This window comes from Filicampus tigris, chromosome 19 (assembly GCF_054856515.1).
Source record: "Filicampus tigris isolate MCC_2025a chromosome 19, RoL_Ftig_1.0, whole genome shotgun sequence".
In the NCBI taxonomy this organism is placed as follows: domain Eukaryota; kingdom Metazoa; phylum Chordata; class Actinopteri; order Syngnathiformes; family Syngnathidae; genus Filicampus; species Filicampus tigris.
In genome coordinates this window covers 4852182-4879647 of record NC_141235.1, presented here as the reverse complement: position 1 = coordinate 4879647, position 27466 = coordinate 4852182, and the positions used below count along the sequence as shown (strand labels likewise).

General features: G+C 43.3%; 4 protein-coding genes across 14 annotated transcripts; 1 reads left to right on the top strand and 3 right to left on the bottom strand.

Annotated features, from left to right (window-relative positions):
- Nucleotides 1-355: 355 nt before the first annotated feature.
- Nucleotides 356-3015, bottom strand: LOC147129035 (protein VCF1). Its single transcript, XM_086015714.1, has 3 exons — nucleotides 1461-3015; nucleotides 1068-1173; nucleotides 356-995 (listed from the first exon to the last, which is right to left on the bottom strand). The coding sequence occupies exons 1-3, from the start codon at nucleotides 1475-1477 to the stop codon at nucleotides 738-740; spliced, it is 381 nt and encodes a 126-aa protein (XP_085871840.1). The 5' UTR covers nucleotides 1478-3015; the 3' UTR covers nucleotides 356-737.
- LOC147129034 (monocarboxylate transporter 7-like) lies at nucleotides 1068-11167 on the bottom strand. The gene is made up of 7 exons (XM_086015705.1): nucleotides 10994-11167; nucleotides 9836-10075; nucleotides 8348-8491; nucleotides 7722-7850; nucleotides 6769-7650; nucleotides 5671-6023; nucleotides 1068-1173 (listed from the first exon to the last, which is right to left on the bottom strand). Exons 2-6 carry the CDS (start codon nucleotides 10071-10073, stop codon nucleotides 5737-5739), a joined length of 1680 nt encoding a protein of 559 aa, XP_085871831.1. The 5' UTR covers nucleotides 10074-10075; nucleotides 10994-11167; the 3' UTR covers nucleotides 1068-1173; nucleotides 5671-5736.
- LOC147129033 (arylsulfatase G-like) lies at nucleotides 2071-22028 on the top strand. Of its 9 annotated transcripts, XM_086015697.1 has the most exons (20): nucleotides 2071-2144; nucleotides 2974-3262; nucleotides 3385-3558; nucleotides 3685-3813; nucleotides 4109-4269; nucleotides 4335-4511; nucleotides 4695-4828; nucleotides 11637-11876; nucleotides 11953-12188; nucleotides 13161-13275; nucleotides 13536-13688; nucleotides 14881-15077; nucleotides 15149-15229; nucleotides 15618-15726; nucleotides 15911-16031; nucleotides 16344-16434; nucleotides 17299-17672; nucleotides 19923-19962; nucleotides 20123-20239; nucleotides 20743-22028. In XM_086015697.1, the coding sequence occupies exons 2-17, from the start codon at nucleotides 2974-2976 to the stop codon at nucleotides 17577-17579; spliced, it is 2688 nt and encodes an 895-aa protein (XP_085871823.1). In that variant the 5' UTR covers nucleotides 2071-2144; the 3' UTR covers nucleotides 17580-17672; nucleotides 19923-19962; nucleotides 20123-20239; nucleotides 20743-22028. The 9 variants fall into 9 exon arrangements, with proteins under 9 accessions (XP_085871823.1, XP_085871825.1, XP_085871821.1 ...); XM_086015699.1 differs by lacking the exon at nucleotides 20743-22028 and having other exon boundaries at nucleotides 4695-4798; nucleotides 20123-20229; XM_086015695.1 differs by lacking the exon at nucleotides 20743-22028 and having other exon boundaries at nucleotides 17299-17631; nucleotides 20123-20219.
- LOC147129032 (WD repeat domain phosphoinositide-interacting protein 1-like) lies at nucleotides 18013-26951 on the bottom strand. Of its 3 annotated transcripts, none has more exons than XM_086015707.1 (12): nucleotides 26756-26951; nucleotides 25368-25664; nucleotides 23773-23855; nucleotides 23325-23494; nucleotides 23070-23166; nucleotides 22506-22603; nucleotides 22187-22422; nucleotides 21459-21566; nucleotides 20930-21094; nucleotides 20726-20833; nucleotides 20301-20440; nucleotides 18013-20196 (listed from the first exon to the last, which is right to left on the bottom strand). In XM_086015707.1, the coding sequence occupies exons 2-12, from the start codon at nucleotides 25445-25447 to the stop codon at nucleotides 20084-20086; spliced, it is 1398 nt and encodes a 465-aa protein (XP_085871833.1). In that variant the 5' UTR covers nucleotides 25448-25664; nucleotides 26756-26951; the 3' UTR covers nucleotides 18013-20083. The 3 variants fall into 3 exon arrangements, with proteins under 3 accessions (XP_085871833.1, XP_085871834.1, XP_085871832.1); XM_086015708.1 differs by lacking the exon at nucleotides 26756-26951 and having other exon boundaries at nucleotides 22187-22257; nucleotides 22330-22422; nucleotides 25368-25820; XM_086015706.1 differs by lacking the exon at nucleotides 26756-26951 and having other exon boundaries at nucleotides 25368-25820.
- Nucleotides 26952-27466: the final 515 nt, after the last annotated feature.

Here is a 27466-nt window from a genome sequence, read left to right as displayed (position 1 = left end):
TTTACTTCTGGATCACTGTATGGAGCAACGAGAGACTCTCAAAGAATGAATTTCACGGTTTGCATCGACCGTTCAGTGTATATTATATCAATATAGTGAATCGTGACTTACAGAGGTTAGGTTTACATTTCGCAGCAATTTCTATTCCTGATGGGCTTTGCTTTCATTTCATTGTTGATGGTTGCACTCGGCGATGTAGCTTCTAAGAGAACATTTGTAATCGCATTCCTATAGATGGAAATGTGCATGTAGCGCTTCTCCCAGTACCGTAATTTTTGTACATGGGAACACCTGGGTTTATATAAATGTGGTGTGACGGTTGAAGAGTGGACAAACGGACAAACACATTTTGGAGTAAAGTGCAACGCTTTATTTACTTTTGCAAGCACTTTGGATCCCACTTCTCTCGTGATTAGCACCAATGAACATGTCCACACATCAATGCACGCATGTCAAGAGAATGACACCTCTTTATAAAGTGCACAGGTCGCGTCCACACACACACACACACGTGCGTACGCACACGCATATCAATACTGCACAATAAACCACAGTGACTGGGCCATGAAAAGGCAAATGTGCTTATGGTCTTCACAAATGGTATATGGCAGGGGTGGGGATGAGCCTTGCAGCCCATAATATGTAAACGTCCCCACTCGTCATTCACCCCGTTCGGACCCGGAGGGTTCCGCTCGGCCCGGGCGCAAGACATGAAACGGCGTCAGGGATGTCGCCGGTCATGTCGAACCCGGGCGCCCTCTCGTCTGTAGACTGCTGAAGTGCGCCTCCCTCAGGACCTTGTTGATGGAGTCGTAGGAGAAAGCGCTGCCGTCGCCATGGAAACCGTGCTGCGCCGAGACCGCCGAGTCCTTGGGCTTGCTGCTGGGGGAGTACTGGAGGATGCGGTTGCTCTGGCTGTGGATGCACGGCCTGCTCGTGACCACCATCGGTCTCTCCGTACTGCAGATGCCATTGCTGCTGTCACTGCTTGAAGACTGAATACACAAAAGAGAAACTGGCTTTTACTAGGCTGCTAAATAAAACATTGTACAACACAGCGCATGTACCTCGGAGTCCAAATCAGATACGAGCAGGCACGGACCCCTTCCTGACCTCTTGGCCTGAGGACTCAGCTGTTGATTCTCTTCACTGTCACTGCTCCGATGGCGCTTCCTGTACAAAGGGAAACATGTAAAAAGGAAAATGTTCAAATGTGGTGTGTGAGTTGGAAGGAATGATGCAGTGAGGAGCGGAAAGGAGGGGGGAGTGTTGGGGGCGTGCATCTAAAAGAGCACTGAGATGAACCAAAAATAGCTACGGCTACACACAATCACGGCAGTTACATGATCACACACATTATGATAGGGACGCTGACGATTCGCTAAGTTCTTTAAGGAGTTGATAACATGACATTAGCATGGAATGGTCAAGATAATTCACACGTAATGCATTTACTATACCTGTTATCTGTCAGCATTGCTGCAGTCTTGGCAGATGTGGCAAAGAGAAAGGTGGACACTCCCAGTGAGTTGAATTTGAATGTAAAATGCTTCTGGCTCGGGCTATAGCTCCACAACTACACCGGAAGACATACTCCTTCTAATTCCTTGTTTGACGTTTATGTGTGCGTATATGAGTGGCTCCAGCCGGCTCAGGAAGATGCAAGATCACACTTCCAATCGTAGCGTTCTGCTCGGTTGCTAAGTGGCGAACAGCTTACAGTTGAACCCTAGTGGAAATCTTTTGCCGATATCGGCATGACAGCAAAGACTACTAACGGTGACACGGCTAACTGTTGGAGCTAACTAACCCCAAAAACGCTGCACTGTGACCAAGTTCTTCCGCTGTCGTATTCCGCTCGCCCTGCTGAAAAAAAAAGATGGGAGCTGGCCGTTCTTCGGAAAGAATTAATAACGTCCAAATGTTTAAATTAATATGTTTAAAAAAACAATACAACGTTAGGTTGTCGAGTCATACAAGCAACATTTTAGCTTTGAAATGACATGAGCTCGCCAGCTCGTGTCAACTACAGTAGTCCCGAACGTTTCCTTGACGTCATCAAGCCACGCCCCACTGTTGTCCTGACGTCATCGACCAAAGGCGGAAATAGCGACGTAGCATAAAAGTAGCTTTCGGTTCACCACGTAATTCCCTTTTATTTACTCTATTTTCCTAACGTGCGTGTTATTTCAATTATTTGTACTTGTTACCCTCTATTTTCATCGCTTATCTAGGCAGTTTTTTTCTTACTGTTCATACTGTTTTGATAGTCTCTGACTGGCAGTAAAATGCTACTGCTAACCTGTTCTGTAATCTGAAGTATACCTAAAACAAAATCTTAATACAGTATGTGGTCTCAAAATAGTTGTTGTTTTTTTCTTCTACATTATACTAATTTGAGGCCACCTAATAGGTTTACTGTACTGTACCCACGAAATAACAAATTTATTTTTGACCTATTTAATTCCTTACTCACTTAAAGCTATAGCTTTATGGAGGACCAAAACAATTTGCCAATTGGCATTGCAAATGAGAATCTGTTCTACCTGGAAAAATAAAGCGAAAATACGTGTGTAAATGACAACTTTTGAAACTCATTGGGAAATATAAAACAATATTGTATCCACCCATATCCAAACTGCTTATATATCGAGTTTTACAAACCTAAAAAAATAACTTTGAAAAACGCTGATAAATATTCAAATGTCACACATTTGAATTTACATGTCACAAAATGACAAGCTTCTCAACTCACTTGACCATGGTGCACTAAAGAAATACTTTTGTATTGCATAGGGCTTTGGCCTGAGCTCAAACGTGAATTAGCATTCTGATAGCACATTATTTCTATTCATATATATATATCCACGGTACACTATGTATCCATGACATGTCTGGGTCTCCGTAGAAATGTGTCTGTGGTGGTGTCGTCACTGTGTTTTTACAGGCATTTCTTGACTTTTTCCTTCACAGATGAAGGTGATTTACCACTCTGTGGAGACCCTGCAAACAGCATTGGTTTCCAATTGCAAGGACTTAGCTGAACTTTACAAACAGTACACCAAAGAAGAACGTCACCTTTTAGAAGAAGGACTGCATCCAGGACAACCTGGTTGTGTTTTCCAGCCCATTACTGTGCACTCAGACTCGGACTGGATTCCCTCTCATCCTGAGGAGCCTCAAGATATTGAGGGTTTTTATAGAGACCCTCACAGAAAGACCCCAAGTGCAAGCTGTGGCACTATTTACATTCAGACCATAGGTTAGTTGTCTTTTTGTTTCCATTTTTAACAGTAGAGAACCTGTGATGATTTTGATGATAGAAAGGTATTCATTGATCACAGTGTTTGTCAGTCGTAGTTTGTGCCTCATGTTTTGTTGTAGGTTCTTTTGGCGAGGCCGGGCCCCAGACAGAGCAGTACGTGGAATGGCTTCGAGAATACTGCCAAGCCTTCTTCTATGGGCTGCCTGTTTGTTGCTTACCAGCTGTCACAGTTGCACAAACAGGGTGCGCTTTCAGAATTAACCATGGCTCACAAAACCTTCAGCTGCTCACTGGTAATTGGAAATATCCATTTAAAGTCTAGTAGGCATCACACATCAATGAACCACGCCAGTGTGAATAAAGTGGTTAATTTTGTTTGATCTATGCTCTGTTCACACTATTGCCATTTCTTCTGGTAGGTGACCTGCTGCAGTTTTTGTGGAACCGGAAACCAAAAGATGCTTTTTGTGTTGTTGGAATCACAATGATTGACCTGTACCCAGAAGACTCTTGGAATTTTGTATTCGGACAAGCATCTCTTCGTAGGGGTAAGATTTTACTTTGTAATTCATAAATCGTACAGAGACAAAAAAAAAGTTCTTTGTAAATCAAAATTTGAATTAGTAAGTAAAACAATTCTAATAATTTCCAAGCTACAAGCTGGGTCAAAAATTCCACTTTCAAAAAGACAGCAATGATCATTTTTGGTTGGAACTGTCAGCGATATTGTAACATTAATACGCTGAAGAGCGTGTAATTTGGTTGAGGCACCACTCGATGGCGCTCCAGTGAAATAACGTGATAGCTCTCAGCCCCACTGAAGGTTAATTGCACTCTTTGCAGGAATTGGTGTTTTCAGCTTTGCCAGGTACGATGATAGCTTCTACAGCAAAGGTTATGCAGGAAGAGTGAAGCAGCGTCAAGTAAAGCAGGGAGACTATTCCACCTTTGATGGGCATTACACTCCCCCCATCACCAGCACTCTGCTTCTGCGATCCTGCAAGGTTGTATGAACCTGCTCTTCCTCTCATCTCGCAAAACAGAAACGAATGGAATGATTTCTCACCAGACAATGACGCATGAAATCGGCCATATGTTTGGGATAAGGCACTGCCAGTGGCTGAGCTGTGTCATGCAGGGCTCCAATCACCTGGAAGAGTCCGACCGACGGCCGCTCAATCTCTGTCCCATCTGCTTACGCAAACTTCACATCTCAGTGGGGTTTAACATAGCCGAGAGATACAAGGTAAAACATGGGTGTCACCTTGGATTATCTTTTATTCACAGTAAGGGTGTTTAGAACTGGGCAATTGAGGGTCCTTAAAAAAACAAAAACAAAAACACATTTTTTTTCTGTACAAAAAAAATGTCAATTTTGAGGTAGGTGTTTGATTTCCTCATATTAGCATTGTACTTCTGTGCTCCACAGGCCTTACTACACTGGATGGAAGAAGAGCCAATGCCGCCACCAGCACAGACCTCCTTCCCCAAACCTACTGAAGCCTTTCATACAGCCAAACTGTGGCTGCACAGGTGCCGAGACTTACTGAAAGTCAATAAACGGTAACAGAGATAAGATATCAGTGTGCGCTGGGGTTTCGAGTTCTATAGCATACCTCATCTCACTTTTGTTTCAAAGAAATGAACATCTTGACGTGACAGTCTTTGCCATACCTGGCCAATGGCTATTACGCTTATGGGAGGTGAACACCGAGGTTCATTCCAAAGGTGATTGAATGAGATTTTTTTTGACCATGAACTCATCCACGCTTGCCTTGTTAGTCATACTAAAACAAAAAAGGCCCTTTCACCAAAACTGTTTCCTATCCCCTTAGTTTGGAGCAAAGACAAAACATTAGGGTGTTCGCTTTATCTCCACATTAAGGGGTGTTGACGTTTATATTTATCGTGTTACTACACGCAGTCCAGTATAGAGTAAAACCTCCAATTTAAAGATGACAAACACTCTTGCTGCACTGCTAATGATTGTGTTTTTCATTACAAAAATAGTACATCTTTGACATCTGACAACATGTGCGCTTTGGTTAAAAATGAAGCGTTTCAAACACGCATTTCTCCTGAGCTTGGTGGATGTTCTATAACACAAACGCAAGAGTTGATGTTACAGAAGTTGTGCAATTTCATGTACAGTATTTGCTGCTACATCGGCTTCACAGTTTGACCGGCTATTATTAGATGACGGTCAGCTAATTATCAACACTGACCCTGATTCCCTGAAGACATTTCAAAAGTTTTTGTAAATTAAAGCCATTTCAACAGTACAACATTAACTTGCTCTAGAAATGAACACTTTTCGGTACTTTAGGTATGCAATTCACAATTGTATTGTAGATTTAAAAGCCCCTTAAAGCAACCAGGTTAGCATCTTAACCAAATTTACCCACCTTTTTTTACTTAGTGTCCACCTTTAGATAACCTTTGCCAGCATATTCTTCACTTTTAAGACCAGCTCAAGCGACATGACTTTTGTCCCGATTTGGTTCCTGTCCTTTGTGTGCATCTGAGCTAACCTCAGTACTGTCTGTTGGTTTTTCTGTTTTGTTGACGTCAGCGTCTTCCGGAAAGTCCCCTTTCACAGCATCAGGCGTGTCTTTGTTTAGTCTTAACGTCCTCTTCCTGCAAAGTCGTCCTCTCTTGGCAGGTCTGACTAAGCCCAGGAACACGGCACTCACCGCCATGCCCACTGCGCAGGAGTAGAAGGCTGACCCGTAGTTCTGAGTCACGTCCACTAACACACCTAGAAAAGAAGTCAAAGTGTTAAGCGCTTAAAGGGACACACCAAGTTGTGCATAACAATGTTTGTTATTGTGCACTTGTGATGTTTAAATAGCACGGAACTGAAATGAGGGGTTTAATAAGATGTTGGGTGTACTACATGAGAGGTGAGGAAAGATTCAATTGTGCAATATTAATCAGAATGCCGTGTTTGGACTAGCGGAAGCGCATAGAACATATTATCGGAAAGAAAATTCGGGGGGTTGATTTCCCACTTTAAAGAGGCAGTCCACGCAAGCATTTTTTATTTTTTTTTAAAGAATATGTTCTATGCCAGCCCACTAGTTGAAACAAGGCATTGGGATAAGTATTGCGTTTGTGGAATAAGACTTAATCCACTAGTTTTTAGCCATCTTTGTCAAAGAAGTGACAAAATGGCCGCCCCCCGAGATGGCTAAAAACAGGTGCATTTTACTGCTTCACTCATATTTTACAAACGCAATATTAATCAGAATGCCGTGTTTCAACTAGTGGGCTTGCATAGAACATATTCTTGAAAAAAAAACGTTTGGGTTGATTTCCACTTTAATGGGGAAGTCAATGCAATTCCCCCTTTAAAGGGGAAGTCAACGCAAACATTTTGCATTGGATCAGATTTAAGTAAACAAAAAATATTCATCCGTGTTTTCTTAATTCAGCAAATTTTTAAAAAAAGATATTTTTCAGCCCTACTTGGAAAGATTTCCCAGACTTGAGATAAAATTCACCTCCGAGTGGGGGTCCAGCCAGGCCAGCGAAGCTGTGTATGAACACATACACTCCCGCGGCGGAGGACATCCTCTCCAAGCCCACCACGTCATCCTCTGCCAGCATGGGAATATGCGTGCACGCAAGGGTCCCCATGAAAAACCCGTACACGGCGCAGCAAACCGCTAGACCGTAAAACTCCGTGACCAGAGTAAACCCCACGAGGTCCACAGTCATGGAAATGACACAAGCCAGTAGGACGTGCAGCTTCCTCTTCTGGATTCGATTCTGCGTCAGAACCCATCCGATAAAAAAGCGACCGAGAATCTCAGCTACCGCCATGGTGGAGAGCATGTAGGTGGCGCGATCCCGCTCCACGCCGCGACTGACGCTCAGCTCGATGATGTAGAGTTGAGGGGCGAAGAAGCCCAGAGTAGCAAACAGCCCGAAGAGCGAGTAGAAGATGAAGCTGCGCTCTTTAAGTATGGAGAAATCCAGAAGCTTAAACTTCTTTGCGGGTTTCCCACCAACTTGTTTCTCGACATCGTTCTTCTGTCCTTCACCGGTATCTAAGTCATTATTTCCACCCACAGGGCATTCTGCTACTTCCTTTGTGAGTAAAGTCCTCTCCCCTGGGTTGCCGTTGACCTCATACCGAACCAAATCTCCATTTGTCTCATCTGTAATCAAGTCGTCTTTGGTGGTGTGCGCCGCGTTGCCGTGCGCGCTTTGGGATTCCTCGTTCTTCGGGGAGGATTTGTCCGCCTCGGTTTCCTGGCTTGTTTTGGGTCGGATGATGATTGGCCGAAGCAGGGCACCGCAAATAATGATGGTGCCTTGCAAAGCTCCTATGACAGCCATGGTGTGACGCCAGCCCATAAGATCCCTCAAAGAGGAAAAGGCTGAAGACAAACAGCAGATAGCAAGTCACCCAAAGGATGAGACAGTCCTTCGCCATTCATGAGAAACTTACCCGGGGCGAGAGCAAACATGGACAGGGCCTCTCCGGTGGAGGCGATGGCGGTGACCAGTGAGCGGCGGCGTGTAAAATAATGTGATAGGATCGTCACCGTGGGTAAAAATGTCAAGCAGTAGCCAAGACCTGCAAGCGGCAATACAAGAGACGCGCTCAAAACCCCAAATCGTCTTTAAACGGGAAGAATATGTTCTATGCGAGCCCATTAGTTGAAACAGGGCATTCTGATGAATACTGCGTTTGTGGAATAAGTGTTAATCCGCTCGTTTTTAGCCATCTCCGGGGGCGGCCATTTTGTCTACTGTCGACTGAAAATGACATCACAACTGCTCACAGCGACCAATCACGGCTCAGATTCAGGAAACAGGTCAGCCGTGATTGGTGGTTGTGAGCAGTTGTGATGTCATTTTCAGTCGACAGAAGACAAAATGGCCGCCCCCGGAGATGGCTAAAAACGAGTGCATTTTGCTGCTTAACTTATATTCCACAAACGCAAAATGAATCAGAATGCCCTGTTTCAACTAGTGGGCCTGCTGGGAACATATTCTTGAAAGAAATTTGTTTGGGTTGATTTCCCCTTTTAAAGCCACGTTTTTCAGAAAGCAGAAAGAGTCATTTCAAACCTGCCACTATGCCGTAGGTGATGTACATTTGATTGATGGAGGTGGTAAAGCTTGTAGCGATGGTCCCTGAGGAGATCAGTACGCCTCCGATCATGACAACAAGTTGGAACCCAAAGCGGTTGGTCATCACGGAGGAAAGAGGGCCTGCGCAGTCGTAAAAGTTCAGTTTAGGGCAGTCAAAGTGCAATTGGAATTCATGTATTTCATATGGCCAATTATTGGACTTCAAAGTTATTTGGCTCAATGTTTAAATGTCTCTAGGGTAAAATTCTGGAAAAATATTTCCTTCTGTTGTCACACACTGACTGAGGTGGAACAAATTCTCATGAGACTTCAGCATACTTTATCAGACATCCGTTCATCCAGAATGAGTTAAAAGCATGTTTGTGTGTTTCTCTCTTTTGTGGCTTTTTTACTATATTTATTCCAAATGAAGGACCCGCCTCACCAAGTGTTGTGTAACAATTTCATTTTAGGTTTTATTCGGACGGGCGTGAGGCCACCAGCATTTGACTGCCTCGGCTTTATTGCAATTGTTGGAATTGTATCTTTCGCTTCCCTATGGCTCACCCATTGACATTAGGGCAGTGCTGCAAAAAAAAGTTTCTGTACCGGATTGAGGAACTTTCTATCCATCACACTGCTGGCCGCCGACTTGAGTTTGTTCCGAAAATTATGAAGTCGGTATAGGTCAAGCTTCATCGCTCTCTGAAGCGTTTCAGTGCAGCCCACCGGATAGACTTTCGCAGCTTTGCACCAACGCCTGTTATAGGAGTTTGTTATTTAGTTGTGTTACTGGCAAGCTTTATAGAATTGTGCGGGGGGTCATAAATCTTCTCAGACTAGATAAGATAAAGTTGTTGCTAGGCGGCAATTTTGTAGCTCTGCTCCAATGTAAATTGGCGAGCCATGGGAAGGGGAATGATATGTTGACAAAAACCGCAACGCCTAAGCTTTGCAAATGCGTCAAAAGTATATCGTGTCTTTTGGGACACCCTGTGTACATCAGACATTGTGTCAAGTTTATGTTATGCATTACATTAGTGGTTAACTTCTTTTGACACTTCCTTGGGCTCATGTTAAAAATCTGTGATGCAATCACCCAAGCAGTATGTCCTCTTCAGTTGTAAGAGTTTATTATTACCGAAATTGTATTATTAGCAGCGATCCACACATTTTTACCATAAATAATTTTTAAACATTGTGCAGTTGCAAGATGACGACAAGTTGATCCAATGGAATCATTATTTGTGCATATTTCAAAATCCGAACAAATCTGAGATTGACCAACACCCCGGAAGGGATTTCGGTCAACCTTGGAGTTTCTAATATGTTATGATTGTGCCCTTCAAGGTGCAATGATACTTTCCTTTTTTCCTGAGAATTGATTTTGCAATTTAGTTGGCAGCTCTTTGGACAAGTAGCAACAGTAAAGTAAATGCATTATTGAAAATCTTTCAATACTACAGCTTATCCACGAACACTCACCGTTAAAGGTCATGACAAAGACACAGATGGAAACGATCCAGGACACCCGGCTGTTACTCTCCCCAAATTCCTCCATCAGCTCTTGGAGAAAGATACCAAAGCTCTTGATGGTGCCATAGGTGAAGACCTCCACCAAGAAAAAGGCCACAGCCACCACCCATCCCCAGCCTCCATCTGGAGGCTCGGCGTATACGTTAGGCCCCAAGAAATTTGGTCTCTCGAGTCCGCACAGCACCATTTCTTAAAAAAAAAAAAAAGAAAAAAGTGAAACAATCATCAAAAACGTGCGATGCTTTGAGTATATACTGTTACAAGTCAGGTCAAATATTTGTGGCTTGGCTTAGCTTTAAATTTGCTTGTGGTGGAAATGAGAAGGAAAAAAAAAAACAACATAAACACACCTCGGCACACTTTAACCGAATAAAATATTCCTGAATGTTCCCTTTTTAATTCGACCAGACATCCATTCATCCGCTTTGTATTCAGTGAGTCTCAAGGGTCAGCTGGGGACGCTAGAGTGGATTTTCACTCCCGTCCCATTCCACTCCCGCAAAAAAAATCCTGTCCCGTCCTGTTCCGGACCATCGTAAAAAAAAAACGGAAAAAAACCCTGTCCTGTCCCCTCCCAGTGAAAATGACTCCCATCCCCATCCTGCTCCCGTTCAGGATGACTCCCACTTCTGTACAGCGTGTTATGCATAAATAAACAAACATAAAAAGTTAAATTCTGGTCCCATGGTAATCATACACTTGTATGAAACAACCACCCACAGTGAATGCCCCACTACCAAATGCATATTTAGGGGGGGTCCATAAATATTACACTCCACGGCTGGGGAGCCCTTTGCGTTGTTGCAAATGTTTTCTATTAGTAGTGCACATTGAATTGAATGGTGGAGCTCCGGCAGTGCAGTAAAGTGAAGGCGGGTAGTAAGTGGGTCCGCGCGGCTGACGCAATGCTCCCTTCCCCCGCGCGTGTCCCCGGTTCTCAGTAGCCCACAGTGACTCCAATCACCGCACGATCACACTGTGAGTACCCTCCCGCTCTATTATTAGACTTTTTTTTTCCTTTTTTTTTTTTAGAACAAAACCCGACACCATATCATTTTTCTCGCTCGTCCTTGTCAAAATAGCAGCGGTAGTAAAGTTGCGTCTCACCTGTACGCTCTAACTCTCCAGCATAGAAGTGAGTCCTCGTGTCTAAAGTGTTCAAGCCGCTTTACTTTCTCCACACACGCGCTTCCCCCAGCCCCTCATGGGAAAACAAAGGGTTAAAGACAGATCTGGTTCCAGCCAGTTTTCCTCGCACAGACGCTCAAACAACATGCCAACTTGCAAACTGTAAACCCTTCGAGGGTGTGGAGGCGCTCTTCGGGCTGTGGATGTTATTGTTGAGCTCTAATTCCGTCATTAAATGCTCAAGAGCGTTGTGTGTTCACTATTGAAGCCGTTTCCACCAAGTAGAACGTGGGAAAGCGTGGACAGGGGCGTATTGCTGTAGGCACAATATGCTGTTTTAATTTGATACGCGGTAAACACCAGTTTCTGTAAACAATACATGCAGAACATAATTCTATGAATGGGAAGGTCCTTAAGTGTGTTACTAAATATTTAACCCGTTGACTAAAAGTAACCCAATATGCTGAACATCCTTAGCTACCCAACCAGTGGTGTAAGGAAGAAACACAGCATTTTTTTGTGTGTGTACAAATGTCCTCATCCTAACCACTTATTTGATGCAAAAACTTGTTTTGGATTTTAAAAATAACTTCTCTCCAAAACATATATTTACTCTTTTCAGGCTTCGTCACAAAATGCTGGAGGGTTTTACACCGCTGCTTGTCTGTGGGATGCTGCTGTGCGGCCTGTTTTTCCACATGGTGTCAGAGCGGGCAGCTGGGGTTCAAAAGCCCAACAAGAAGCCCAACTTCATTCTCATACTGGCTGACGATATAGGATGGGGTGACTTGGACGTGAACCGGCCTGAGCTGAAGGCCAACAACACACCAAATCTTAACTTGATGGCAGAGCAAGGACTGAGGTAGAATTGAATTATTAAAGCGCACTCACTGGAAGTGTTCTGTAAAGTCTCTCGCTCTCATCATCATGCATTCCAGATTCTCAGACTTCCACTCTCCGGCCTCAACCTGTTCCCCATCCCGCGCTTCCATCCTGACCGGCCGCTACGGACTCAGGAATGGGGTCACTCACAATTTTGCCGTGGGTTCCGTGGGCGGTCTGCCTCTGTCCGAAGTCACCTTGCCACAGCTCCTACAGCAGGCGGGTTACTATACTGCCATGATTGGGAAATGGCATCTCGGCCATAACGGACCATATGGCCCAACAAAAAGAGGTAAGGAGGACTTTGACCTTACCGGCTAGCAACTATACAAATGTGGGATTTGACTTGCACTGCCGGGCCACCATGAGCCATGTTGAGGTGGCCCTATATACTGTAATATGAAAAGTTTCAATGATTAATTCATATTGAGTATCTGTATGCTACATTATTTAGGCCTTTAAGAAAATGTAACTTATGTGTAGTTACTTTTGTGCAGGCTGTTTTTTTTACAGTGTTTGTTTTTAATTGATCCATTGTAAATAATATAATAAAAATAAATTCTGAATAATAAAATTGAGAAAAAAAATCAAACGTAAACTATTTTGCATAGACTTGTTTTTAATGTCACCTTTTTTCTTTTTAATACCTCAACAACAACCTGGCCCATCTGTCCATTTTAAAAATCAAATGTAGCCCTTGTATGAAATAGTTTGCCCTTGAAACAATAGAAGAAAATTTGTTCCATGTGTTTCGGCGTTATGCCATCATTGGGTCTTTTCAGGTTCGTGTTTGTGTTCAGGCTACAGGCACACCAAACAATGCCACTGGATCTCGACTTTTGACTCCTCACCTAATATCAACTCCCATCCCCCGTCTCCGCTCCTCTTTCCAGATGCTGCTTTGCAGCGTCATCGCTTTGGGTTTCTTATCAATAATTGACAAATGCGACCAGTGATGGCCGTGTGAGTTTGCTCAAATAGAAAAATCAACCCCATGCAAAACGGTCACGTGCGTAGCAAGCGGTTCAAGATAATGGATGGGTGGAGTGAAATAGGAAATGAGGATTTTAAAAGTAAACAAGCCAATAGATTCATAATTAATGTAGTATTTTCAGCACACTGAGTCATCCATGTGCATTCCTCTAAAAGAGAACACAAGCACAGCGCAATAGGATTCTCAGTCTTTCAAACCTAAAAAGAAACTTCATACAATGTATTGATGTGTACAAAATGGAAATTAACCATTTTCTTGTCTCCTGAACAGGTTTCGACTACTACTTGGGAATTCCCTACAGCAATGACATGGGATGCACTGACAACCCTGGATATGATCTTCCCCAGTGTCTCCGTTGTGACTCATCTGGACCGCAAATAATCAAGTGGGTGGGGCTCAATTTCTATCAGAATGTGGATTTGCTGGGGCCTTGAAAAGATTAAAAACGACTCAGCGAGGTCTATATTTCCTTGTGTCGCTAACGTTCACCCAAGTCTTCTCAGTACAATATTTTCGCAAATGACAATAAGACAGTTGATAGTATTGTTGTATTCCTGCGCTGCTGCATCTTCTGCAACTTGGTGTTGAACACATTAGCTGAAAACGGATGTCATACATTATGTATGTAATTATTTTTTATGGCAGACTGAAGAGGAGAAAACACAAACAGACGGACTGCTATTCCAAAGTGGGCCTTCCTCTGATGCAAAACAGCAGTATTGTGGAGCAGCCACTCAACCTGTGGACACTCACGCAACAGTACCAGTCTGCTGCGCTGAGAACGATGCGCGATGCGAGGTGAAGTTCAACTCCGGACATGTGGAAATCATCTTGAGGCAAAACATGAGCAAGGCTGCTAAATTCTTAGGCGCTTGTGTATGTGTTTGTGTATACCTCGGTGTGAGTGCGGCGAGGGTAGAGAGGAGCGTCAACCCTGCTTGTCTGCAGCTGTCTGTGAGAATAAACATTCTTATCATTCAAGGTTATGTGATGTGAAAGATATCAGTGGCGGCCATGCACTGACAAAACTACACTTATTTCATATAGCCTGTGAAATTACTCCCGAGGAGTATAATTATGTTATACCGATGCAGTGTGAAAAGCTGTGGTTATGAACACAACTGCATGCTCAAAGTAGTACTGGACTATAAAAACCTTGGAGGCTACTAAAATACTAACACGTAAGTGTTGCATGAGCAGTGCTAAGGACAGACTCTCCAAAGCCACAACATTAGGAACACTTACACAATATGAGATCCAGAGGGTCGTGCTGTCATTTGACCAATTTTTTTTTTCCCCTCACGGAATTCACAACAAGCAGCAGTTTTTTCAAATACAATTAATGAATACTTCTTCAACAAAGAGGCTTTGAGCTGATTATCACAACGGCCGGTTGAGGTTCACTGTCCAACTGAACGTAAAACAAAGAATTACACTCTGTGTCCTTAAATGAACCACCTGCTTAGCCTTTCCGTCCGCTAGCTTAATGCTAATGCTAAATAGCATCCATGTTGCTGTGTATGCTTTCATTATTTTAGCAACAGATTTAACTCAAACTTTGCAGCAAGACATGTAGACTGACAATATAACAGCATGCACAATTCTATTCTTTATCCTCTGCGCGGAACCTTTTATATTTGTTCTGTACTGATGAGCTGAGAGAGGAGTCGAGTGTGACAAAAACTGTCTAATTCTTTTTAATCCTAGACGAATTTGTCATTACTGTAGGTTTTTTATGAAGTACAATATGAAATGCTATTTTCCTCTTTAAAATGCTCATCACAACATTTGTTGTTGTTTTTTGGATGGAAGGCCGGAATGGAATATCTCAAGGAACCACTGTATTGTTTGATCTTATGTACAGCATTGCGTTACAGCTGTGGTTGTCTTAAAAGTGCTCCTTAAATGAAGTTGTGTCATACAGTGTCAATCTAAACTGCAACTGTTGACATTCATTGTAATATCTTTTGTGTCCAACACGTCCTTGCAGAGAGCGAGGGCAGCCCTATTTTCTTTATATAGCGCTAGCTCACATGCACGTACCCTTGGCCCCACCCCTTCCACCCACCGCCACCCATTCGCCACCTGACAGCCAAGTGTACGCTGCCAGCCTGCAAGAAATGGATGGCCTCGTGGGCTCGATCAGGAGTGCTTCAAACGCAGATGACACGCTCATCTGGTTCACTGGTAAGTCTTATGCTCCGATTATGACTGCTTTTGATTACACGCATGATCTGAAAAGCCTTTCTCACATTTAGGTGACAATGGTCCTTGGGAGCAGAAGTGTCAGTACGCAGGAAGTACGGGACCATTCAAAGGAAAGTGGCAGACTGAAAGAGGTAGAACGCACAACAGCTATTGGACACAATGAAAAGCCTTCCTTCCACCTAGCAATACAGTTGGGTTCAGTTTAGCTTCCAACAATATTATTTACTGTATTTTGGTACCAGGGGCGGAGCCAGAACGTGGCTAATGGGTGGGCCTGGAAAAATCAGGGTGCACCTGAATTTTTCTCGCTGAGCACGATCCTCAAGTCCCGACACATCGTATATTGAAATAAAATGACAAACTGAATAATAAGAAGTTCAGATCTTCCTTAGACAACCTCAATTATGCCATTCTTCATATTCAATAAAATAAAAAAACTCAAAAGCTTTTCATGATGAACTCAACTGTAACAGTCGAGTGGAACGTGGAGTTTGAGAATTTTCGCTTTTTTTTGGTAAGGTGGAGGTTCAGCTAAGAAGACCACTTGGGAAGGAGGCCACCGGGTGCCATCTGTGGCCTACTGGCCGGGCGTGATCCCTGAAAACGTCACCAGCGCGGCCCTACTCAGGCACGTTGGCTTCTTATAGCTCTAAATTCCTCTGACACTTGAAACCGTAATGAGGTCCTGCTGTTACCATTGTTTACTGCTGCGCACAAACTTTATTTATTATATAGACAATCACATCATACCTTTCCCGTGTTAGTTGAATATAAATGGACTCATAATTCGAATTGAAAAAACATTTTCACAGTGGCATGGACATTTTCCCGACACTCCTCTCCCTGGCGGGGGTGACGCCACCTTCTGACCGGCGCTACGATGGCATTGATGTCACAAGTGTCCTCCTGCACGGCCAACAGACTGGTCACATGGTACAGAGGCTCTAAGTCGACAACGTAATAATTACAAACTGATGATGGATTAATCAAGTGAGTTAGCTTTGTGTCTTATTTGGACCTCAGAGATTGTCGTTCGGTCATGAAAACCCGCTAAGAAAGCTAATATGCATACGGATGAGCTGATGCCACATCAGAATTACAAGCCATGCTTAAGTTACAAATGTGTACCGTACTGGAGTCAGCAAGGCTTGAAGCCTTGGAGAAACCAGTTCAACAGGTTAAGAAGCAGCACGAAAGACAGTGCCAGTTTGAGCGGATATATAGATGTCTTTTGTTTATTTTTAGGTTCTCTTCCATCCCAATGGTGGTGCCGCAGGGCGGTTTGGTGACTTGCAGACAGTGCGAGCTGGGAAATACAAAGCTTTCTTCATGACAGGTAAGTGGGCCGCACAGCTCATTTTTAGTCACAGTGTGTCAGCATGGGCATCACACTATGAGCTCACGCCCAGATGACACCGGGTGAACTAGAAGCGGAATGTCAGTTAGTTGCCAGTGTTGTGTTACTGTCACGCAATTGCGTTAGTTCTGCTTAAATGGGGATATTATCATATGATGGACAATTTCATGGCATAACATACTGGCGAATACCTGCAAACTATCCATCCAATCTTTTACAGACAGTATAAACATGTGTGTTTTTCGCGGAAGACATATTGAATGTTTGTCAGAGATTTATGAAGAATTTTTGGGGTTTATATAAAAAAAAAAATTGGGGGGGAGGAGAATTAAGCAAGGGGCCACGAAGAGTATGCCTGGTATGGACAAACAAACGCAACCTATAGACAATTCATGCTTGTTTTTGGAATGTGAGGAATCTAAACTGATATGGACAGAGACGGTAGCGGCAATCAGGTAAAGTGAAGCAAGAAAGAGGGCTAAATGAAACAGGAGAAGTGAACTCATCATTCTGCTTACGTGTCACAACGGACAAACTATCGGCTGATAGAAATCTGCAGTTTGTTTACATTTGCTTGCAGCAAAGGTGAGTGACGTCATGCGCGCTGTGCTTGCCAGATTACAATTTCGGCATCCTCATTCTACACACTTCAATTGAGCATTTTAAATTTGAAAGGACTATTTTTTTATCATCTTGTTTTAATTTTCACGGATAGCACTTTGCTACAGCTGCCGGTGTCCTTAAAATGCTTTAAAAATACATTTGAGTTAAAATTCTGAATTTACCCCCCCCAAAAAGCTTTGTTTTATACTGTTCTAATTCCCCCCCGTGTACATGCAACAGGTTCAGCCGAAGCATGCGGCGGTGCCATAGGAACACAGGAGCTCCACGACCCACCGTTGATATTTGACTTAGAGCGTGACGAGGCTGAGGAAACACCCTTAAAGGTTGGGACACCTGAATACCAAGTGACAGCCGAAAGAGTTGCTCTCTGGAGGGAGCGGTTATTATGGGACATCGCCAACGACCCATCCGTGTCTGCGGCCGACTACACCACGGACGACTCGGCCGTGCCTTGCTGCGAATCCACGCGGCCGGTTTGCCGTTGCCTCTCAGTGAGCTGACAGCAGGAAGCCTTCAAGGACAAGGACGCAGAAACACAACTGCGCTTTGAAGGTGCGCTCAGAAGTTTGTGGGGACCGCCGTGCTGTTTGCAGGTACGATGTCCAGATGCGACAAGGAGGCGTGTAAACAAACAAGCAATCAGAAAGAGCAAAGGGGAAAAGAGGAGCAGGTGGCTGACACAAGGTCAGAGAGGCAGTCGCCTGTCAGATCAATAAGGCAAAGAGAAAATATTTGCTCAGCAATTGTTGGGCACTCAGAGAGTGTGCAATAAAAAAAAATAAAAAAAAATACCCGGTAAATGTCTTGATTTGACAGTGTGAGTGACACCTCTTAAATCACGTCTGATTAGTTGTTTTTGCTCTGGCGCAATCGTTTCTTTAAAATATATTTATCATGCACTACTGTCAAAGTCAAAATAATACTCCGGGGGAATTGATTCTTAATCAGCTTTATTGTTTCTTCATTGTCAGTATGCAACAGCTCAATGTAGTGTAAGGTGTCCCAACAGCACCACCTTTTGGCAATTCAATGTATCATCTATATACACTTATTACCCAAAGTTAGTCATATCGGGCTTTCTGTGAAATTTCCGGATGAACCTAAAATGCACTAGATCTTTTATAGGTGAACTCATTTTGATCTTTTCTAAACTTTTGAATGTCCAACTGTTGAATGTTTCAGTGTTTTTTTTTTTGCATAACTTGCTGTTCTCTAACGAGGAACGGAATGTCAAAAATCCTATGGGAAAAATCATAACAGCCGTTTCATCCGTGAATTGACGTTTCGTGGTTCAAGTTACGATTGAATCTTCATCATACATTCATACATACATACATTTTGACATCATGACACTAAGACAACAGCTAGCAATTGATCTGTTGTCAATCAGCAAGTTGCAACAGGAATACAGATACAGTCACAGATACAGTCACAGAAAAGCATAAAAGCGGATGTCCTTGGAGATTTTTATGGATCAAACGCATGTTGCCGAGAACACTTGTGCAAAAAGAACGGAAACATTGACCATTTGGACATGTGCGTTACAAAGATTTGACGCCAAATTAATTTAATTGTAAAGGTTGTAGTGAATTTTAGGCTCATCTTGAAATTCCACCCAAAAGCTCAATATCTCAAACTTTTTGTGAGTAGAATATGTGTTATATACACATTGTACACAGTAAAAAAAAAAAAAAATCTAAATATAGGTACGCATGGTCAGTTTGCATTAATGTGTAAGACCCATCGTAAAAATAACCATATTGAAATTCAAGGACCTGTCTGTCGCTTTGTCATGTGCCATTAAGCGATTCACATTTAACCATTGGCTTCTTCACACGATGTACTCTCATTTCACACGAGTGAGTATACAAGTGTCTCTGCTTCTACTGCTACTAGAATTAGTATCACAGCTGCATCCTTAGGTCACGTAACACTTCAAAGTGCATGATTGAAATGCTCTTATTTGAAATACTCTCATTTGGAGGTGATGGCAACTAAAACACAAATGATAATGCCCTTACTGTGGATCTCAAGGTAAAAGAGAAACAAACATTTCAAGCATCCAGACTCAACTGCAACAATACTCTTTGCAAAGAAGCCTCTTGGGTAGAAATATAAAAAAAAACAAAGACATCTCGATTAAGATTAGACGTAATTTTCACACACTTCCTTTGGTTTGTTTTCAGCGGGATTAGTGTACACAGAAGCTACTTTTTTTTCCCCCCCGTCAACTTTGTGCTATTGGGTGTAGTTTGGGCCTGCTAATGAGCATTGGCTGAGGGGTATGCATTTTACAGCATGCATGCCTACTGTTTATGAGATGGTCGGGAACTGTTGATAAAATAATACTACTCTAGTACTATGACTGTATGCATACTGAGCAGTTACTTTGTGGCCATGACAAAACGTAAAATAGGGCCATTCTGAAAAGGAGGGGACAAAAAAACTATTCTTGTAAAAGTACTTTTTTTTTTTTCTCTTTTCAGTGTGGTCCTAAGTCTCGTAACATAAGCAGAGCAACATACAAGGTCCATTTTCGGGAATGTTGACCTAGTCAGAAGGTCGGTTCTTCTCGTATGTTTTGATCGCTTATCTCAAACCTGCTCGGAAGCAAGTGAAGCCTACCACACCCGATGGCCTATCAGGCTGAAAGTAACACCTGCTAACAAATGCGGCCTTACATTACACGTAGCCTGCGTTTTGCTCCTGTGATGATGACGCAACGTCACCCCCAAATTCGAACACTGTATTTTGCGGTGTGATAAGGTAGACTTTGTCAAAGCAAAAGAACATGAGATGTTCCTACCGAGTAAAATGTCCGCTCCTTGTCAATGTGTTTTTAGGACTACATAGAATCCAGAAACTCCAGGATGGAACTTTCTGGTAAGATGAGTCCCCATGACCTGCAGGGGTATGTGTGGAAGGAAGAAGCGGCTGGTTTTCATGTTTTTTCTTTTTCCAATAATGTCTGCGTCCAACAGTGAAGAATCAGTAGCGAGTTAATCTAGTTACTGACTGGAGGAAATTCATTTTCATCATCCAGACACACGGGGCCCTCGGCGAACTCGTGCTCTGGGATGACGTCCCCCTTCTGCGCTCCCCCGTCCTCGGAGTATCCTGGAAATTGAAGAAAGGAGGCCGACAAGATTTATTGATTGAGGTCAGGACTCTCTTGCCAAACACCCCAAATTCGGCAAAGTTTCAATTCCCGGGTAACTCACCCAGGAGGGTGGTAGAGCAGGGCGGGCTGGAAGGAAGAGCCACGGTGGCTGCGTACGATTGGCCGGCTGGTTGGTTGGAGACCTCTGCTGGTGTCTCGTCTTCCTTCTGTTCCGCCTGCTCCTCGCTGCCATCGAACAAACTGCCGGGGTCCCGTGCAAACACAGAGTTAATGCGGTAATAAGTACTGTATTTTCGAAATCAGCATTTCCTAACCTTTATTGAGCCAAGGCACATATTTTACATTGGAAAAATATCACTCTCACTCCCAAATTGACTCTGAATCTTGGTTATGAACTTATGCCATCTAGTGGAAGAGAATTCAATTGTTCTGCCTGCATTTGAGTTCAGGCGGAGAGAGTGGGGCCTAAATTAAATGGAGCTCAGTGATTTGTGTGCGGTAAAAATGTTTTCGCTGAAGACACACCTGTGTTTTTGGACCAGCTTACATTCGCCGCCATCCTGTGGATCGACATTATAGATGTAAAGATGCCCGTCCGAGGACGCCACCAGCAGGCGAGGCAGCTTCTGAATCCTGCCGTACAAAACACCCCCAAACAGATATGAAGATTTATATATATTATTATTATTATTTTTATTTTTTTTCACTGAAACTAATTATCTGTCTTACGTAGCCAGCGCGCAGATATTCTTCAGCCCGAACATGTTGAGTCGCACGGTGGCAAAGGCTCGGTCCTGATGCATCATGTCGGACACCTGAGCTGGCAAGTAAGTGCTGGCAGCTGTGAACATTTTGCCCACATACGCAGACCATGTGGGAGACTCTTCCTCCTGGCTAAAAAGTCAAGGATAGCCACACAAGTCAAAGGAGAAAACCTCATTCTCATGGTTTGGTGTGATTTAGCCTATTTGAGTATTTTTGTGAGGAACCTATCCCCCATTATAAATCACTGTTTCTGTGCAGAGGAGAAAGCAAAAACATTTTTTGCTCTGGTGGCATGTTTGTGCCGAGGGAACAATTTGAAGTGAGTTGAGGAACTTCATATATACAAAAATAGTCTTTTGCTACCATCATGTGGCATCTGAAGACCAAACCCTTTTTGCGTGGGCGTCAATTAGTTTCGGATTTTCTCGGCAGGGCTCAATAATAACAACATAACCATACAGTTTGTATTAATCTCTTAGTTGTTTTTTTTTACCTGGGACTGTGCTGTTCCAGTTTGAAGATATGAACCGTCTCAGTGTTGCTGGAGGCACACAAGAACTGCGCATCGGCACTGAAGGACAGTGAACTAATGCGAACATATCTGAAAACGAGAAGGACAAATGACTAGACATTAAGGAAACCAACTGAACAAAACAGTATTAAGATAATGATTCTTTTCATTTAGTGAACAAATTCCTCACAGTTCTGTGTGGCGTTCTCATGTTCTTCGTGCGCTTGCATGGGTTTTCTCAAGGGTACTATTTTTAAATTTTAAAAAAATGACACAATTTCACTGAATTTTTTAATGTAATTTAAACCTGATGTAATGTAACACAACTTTTGTTCCATTTGTATTTTTTTATCTTTAAAAATTTTAACTTTTCTCTTTTGATATGTGATATGTTTAATTATTAGAATATACGGCGGATATCCATATGCAAGCCTCATTGTCATTGCCAAATCATACAGATACTTCAGGATGTTATTTATCAATATTGTTGCTTTGTCAGTCCCCCATTCACGCTTTCATCAGTAGTTGACTTAATAAAACCTTCTTACATAGTGTACTTGATTACTTGTCTTGTGTGGATGATATATTACAGTCTCTGTAACTAGACTATGAATTTAAATTAATTAACACATTAGTTAATGATCAATTAACGCTGCAGTGTTTTGGCTATTTTGCCGGATTACGTTGTCTGCTACAATACGATTGCTAACCTTTTCATCCCTCGCCGGAACTCAAACAGTCTCTGTCCTTCTGGAATGCTGAACACCCTGATAACGGTGCCCTGTGGCGAGAGACAGACATCAGTGGGCCACGCCGGCGGATGCCAAGGAAGAAGTTGACGAGAAGGACTCACCTTCTCCGAAGCGCTAGCTAGTTTGGTGCCGGAGGCGTTGAAGGTGAGCGCCGCCAGGGGGCTGGCGTGGGCCTGGATCAGCGTCACAGTGCTCTAATTGGAAGGGAATCAATCAGGTTATCAGCGTAATTGCTTACTGCGATGTTACTTTGCTTTTATGGTGACTGAGGCCTCACCAGGTTGTTTGCATCGTATACGGTGATCTCGCCAAGAGTGGCGCTGCCCGGATATGCCAAGAAAGAGTTGCCGTGGTTGACGGACAGGGCGCAGAGACCTGGGAAGGAGGGAGGATGAGATTTTTTTTTACTGCCTCCCTTCTATAATCCAGCCCACCAAGCATTTACACAAACAAGGGTCCTGTAAACGGGAAGTCAACTCAAAAATTTCTAAACACGGTATTCTGATTAATATTGTGTTTGTGCAATATGAATTAAGCAAAAAAGTCCACCCGTTTTGATCCATCCCAGGGGCAGCCATTTTGCCACTTGCTGTCGACTGAAAATGACATCACAGTCGCTCAGGGCTTAGCTAACAACCAATCAAAACAACCCGGCTAAACTTAGCTCGACCCCAACAAACAAAAATGTGTCCCTCAGTCGAGAGCGTCACTTCTACATACTGCCTTGACCAATTACTACTACTTTCCCACCAGCTGGGGCTTTGCAGCAAACTTGGCACATCAAAGAGCACAAAACGATTCATTCATACATCCACCCGTTCAAAGCACAACCAGCGCTTACCCGACGGGTTGGTGGGGGTGTTGAGCAGGGTCTTGAGGAGTTTCATGTCTTTGATATTGTGGATGTAAATAGACTCTTCCAGGCACACCACCAGCCGCTGGCGGGGAGACAAACGCCGAAGTTAGCGACCAGGTGTGTTGACTCACAGAAACCGACAACTACGAACTATGAATGGCAATTTCCCAACAGCGCGTGAATACCGAGAAACCCTGTCGCCGACCCGCAACACCGGTAGGGATGATTCAAGCATTTTACCTGTCTGTTGAGCCTCACGGAGAGGATGTTGTTGGTGTAGCTGTAGTTGCAGATCTCCGTCCCTTTCTTGAAGTGATAGACGTTCATCCGCCGCGGCACGGATTGGCTCACCACCACGACCAGGCTGCTGGAGAACAGCCGCTCCACGATGCACACATCGGGACACTCCACTGGGTGAGAGGAAAAACGTAAGATAGAATGGACTGCAAGGTATTTCAAGTTGCAGTATACTATTGATGAGCCTCATGTGAAGGTGGTGTTGGTTTTGAATAACGTAACCACTGAATGTTGTCGTTTATGTAACGTGGGTTCACAATTGCGCGCGCGCTAGCTGCATGGCCTTTGTGCTTCCTGACCGTCTCCATTTGAAATGCTGTGCTGCGCGAATAGAGGGAGTTCATTGTATATACTAACGATTTTGTATGCATGAGGAGAGGCATTTTCTCACCTCCCTCATGGATGCAGTCCAGTTTGTCCACAGCAGTGACTGAGAAGAGACGGTAGCCAGTCTTGGTGCCCACCGACAGGGAACTACACACACATACAGAAGGATCTTAAAAGCGGCATGTTTAAAATTCATGCCCAAAACTGGAGGGAAGAGTAGAGCGGATGCGTCATTTGGGTTTACCTTCACTGATGACTTTTGTTTTCAGACATCATGTATGGTGCGTGATTCATTCATGTGTCGGACAGAAAATAAGCACAGCCTGCAGTACCATCTGTACCTCTGAAAATCTTACTTTGTTCAGATCAGATGACGACAAGAACATGACGACTAAGGCTGGGCCGGCCACCTGCTGCCTTTTACAACCAGTGCCAGTAAGATATTTATTTAAAGGAGGAACAACCGAAACCTTATGAAGAGGTCGTGCTGCTCTGGATGTGAGGTGAATTGTAATGATTACAAAAAAACAAAAAAAATCACAGTTGGGTACAGTTTATGTAGTTAGTTGCTTGACATTTTATTTAATTTTAATTTAATTTTTACATTGCAGGTTGTTATTATCAATCTAAGCTTTGGGGTGCTGCATTTTATTGTTCCCACACTATAAATTATTCTTGCACATTGCTGTTGCATATTTTTGAAACTTAAAATAGTAACAGCGACACTTTTACAGTAACTGCATACTATACCGGTTTATTTTTGTCACTTTTAGTAGGCCTGATATTCAGTAATCCCAGTTAGCGCTTTATTAACTTTGAATGTGGAAATCATTTCCAGTCTGCTTTTTAATTTTAATTTGATATCATAGGGTGCATTTGGGTTTCACATCGAAATATGAATATGAGACAAAAGCTCGGGGGGCTTAGACCAGCTAAGTCAATCACCGCACCTTAACCCAATAGAGCATGTATTTCACCTTCTGATGACAGAGGGGAGAACCCCCCTATAAACAAACATCTAAAAAAGGCACAGTAAAGGTCTGGAAAAGCATTTCAAATCAAGGATGCAACAGTCAATGGGTCGCAGGCTTGGTGCAGTTATTGCAAGTAAGCGTTATGTATTAAATGTTATTCACTTTAAGTTAATTTAACAATGTTTGTTCCATTACTTTTGCTCACCTTAAAGGTGTGTGGCTTCACACAACAGGCACTTTGTCCGTAGTTGTTTTAACCCATCTTGATGTAAATACCATAAAATAAAATCAGGTCTTCTGAACTTATGTCTCATGTTCATCTTTTGATGTCTTCAGTATAAAACAAAAATAAAGGAAATTAGCTCGCCGTTACGATACTTTTGGAGTGGACTACTGTAAATGTTGATTCCTGTTTTTGTTGTTGACGATGATAAACATTAATACTGTATTCAAAATCTTTGTAAGGCCAGATGTGCCCCATGACTGGATTGGCCGTTGGCCTCAACATGACTAAAGTATGTATCTGATAGGAGTCTAAATGATCAATAATCAATATTATTTGCAGAAACGGAGAGCCACAAAATCTAGGGCTCTGCTAAATGCTTATCAAAGAAATTATACAACAGGCAGGTGCGTCAAGGAGCTTGCGTTCGTGCAGGGCAAGGAAGGCCCTCAGGTTGCTTACGTGGTGTCCTGGTTAAACGAGGCACAGAGGAAGCCTCGGAGCATCTCGGGGCCGCCGTCCGTTTCGTCCTGGGAATCCATCCGAGCCGCCAGTTTCCCTTGTCCTCTCGCTGGCCGAGCTCAGAGGCCTCGGGCTCGGCTCGATGCACACCGGGGCACCCCCCGCTTTCCCCTCCTCCTCTGCCCCGACTCCAAACGCCACGCTCACAGTCCTGGGGGAGAGGAATGTCCAGACGTACTAGCCCCGGATGGTACGCATGCAAGCACCGACAGCGAACGAGTCTTCGATCGCTTTAAACTGTGAATGAGATAAACGATACTGATCGTTCCGTTTGGCGGTGACAAACAACGACGGTACTGTTTATATGAATATTAACTTCCAGGCTTCATACAGCAAAACAATAACAACTGATGGGAGGGAGCGTTACTCTAAAGTGCGTTCCGATTGGCTGGAAGAATCAGATAAGCCCCGCCTTCTGTGTTTTCGTACGCAAATGTTTTTACACATGTCGGCGATTCGTCAAAGCAACTGTCAGTCGAGTAAGTTTACGTAGCAATCCACTGATTGGTCAACGACACGCTCGATGGACTGGTTTGTTGAATCGATTGGCTAACAGTCTTATCAATCTGTGTACTGTGCTTTTGATCGCCTGCCTGCACAAAGTATGTCACAAGACTCAAACGTCAAACAAGCACATTATCTTTCAAATCTTTATATCTCAAACTTTAAAGGGGAGCGTTAAAAACGCGCACCCCTTTAGCACTAAAATGGCGTATTGTGCGTTTGCTTTTTTTTTTACATACATAAAATGGTTCGAGGCTACAATGTAATCTGCTAAAGTGATTTTTTACTTACTGTTAACTTTTGACATTCAGTGGAAGAGTATTTAATTGCTCTGCCTGTCTACGTCGCAGGCATAGATAGCTAAACAAAGATACGCTCTTTGTAGGAAATAAATAACACAACATATAATTTACTACAAAGTGCCCATCAAATCCATCCTCACAGGACCAGAGCGCTGGCCCTTGAAGATGTCAGCATGTTTCTGTCCACTGATTGGTTGATCAGAGCAAAACTTTTTACAAATATGGGCTAGCAAAACACATGTACGAGCCGCACACATTATTACATTTAAAAATCCACATCCCTGGTGAGTTTATGTATGTGATTTAAAATGGTCATGTTATTAGATCAATATTGATTCTGCAATGTCCGGTGCACAGGGCGCAGAATCCTGTGTTTTTGTCTAGTATTGAATGATTTATGTAATTGTGACACAATGTTGCTATTAAGAGGTGGGTTACTACTACTACTACTACTTTTTTAGATTATGTGAAGCACTTTGCGAGTCTTCTGTGAAAAATGCTATAAGAATAAAATGGACTCACTTCCTAATGGCGTTGCTGTAGCCTCGTTGACATTCAACCCCCCCAAAATTATTATGGCCACCATGTGTCATGCTTAGTTAATGCATTTCCAAATAAAATACATTATTTTAACTGACCCGCCGTGACTGATAACTTGTGTGGCTTTTTTTCTTCCCCTAGTTCAAACTGAGCTCCTTGACGTCATTCGCGTGAATGCGGCTCCTTTAAGGTTGCCAGGGGTTACAGGCTCACATGTCAGAACGAGGAGAATTGACGTCAGTGAAGGCCGCTGATTGGCTCTCAGTCGTATCCGGTGGGGCAGCGGTCCAGGGCTCGGGAAAAAAGATCGAAGGGTGCTCAAGCTGCTAACGGTTACTGCCTTTGACAAACGCCACCCGTCCCGAGTCGCTGTCGAAGGGCTCGGTAGGATTTTACGACATCTTGTGAGTATTCCTCTTTCCCTACGCCGACGCACAGCATGACCTTTGCATAGGTGAAATTTGTTTTCTCTTGTCTCGCGTTTGTTTATGATGGAACCCAAGATGGCGTCAAGAGGGCTTTGCCTTTGCACAGAGCTAGCAAGCTATACATCAAAAGCCCCAATGCGCTTTTAACGCGGAATTTACACAAGGCCATAAGTAAATAAATTCTAACGACGGCGTTTTAGTGTCTAATGTAGGATATGCGATGTCTAACGATTGGTCAAGCATTGCTTTGGCCAAGCGCTCCCTG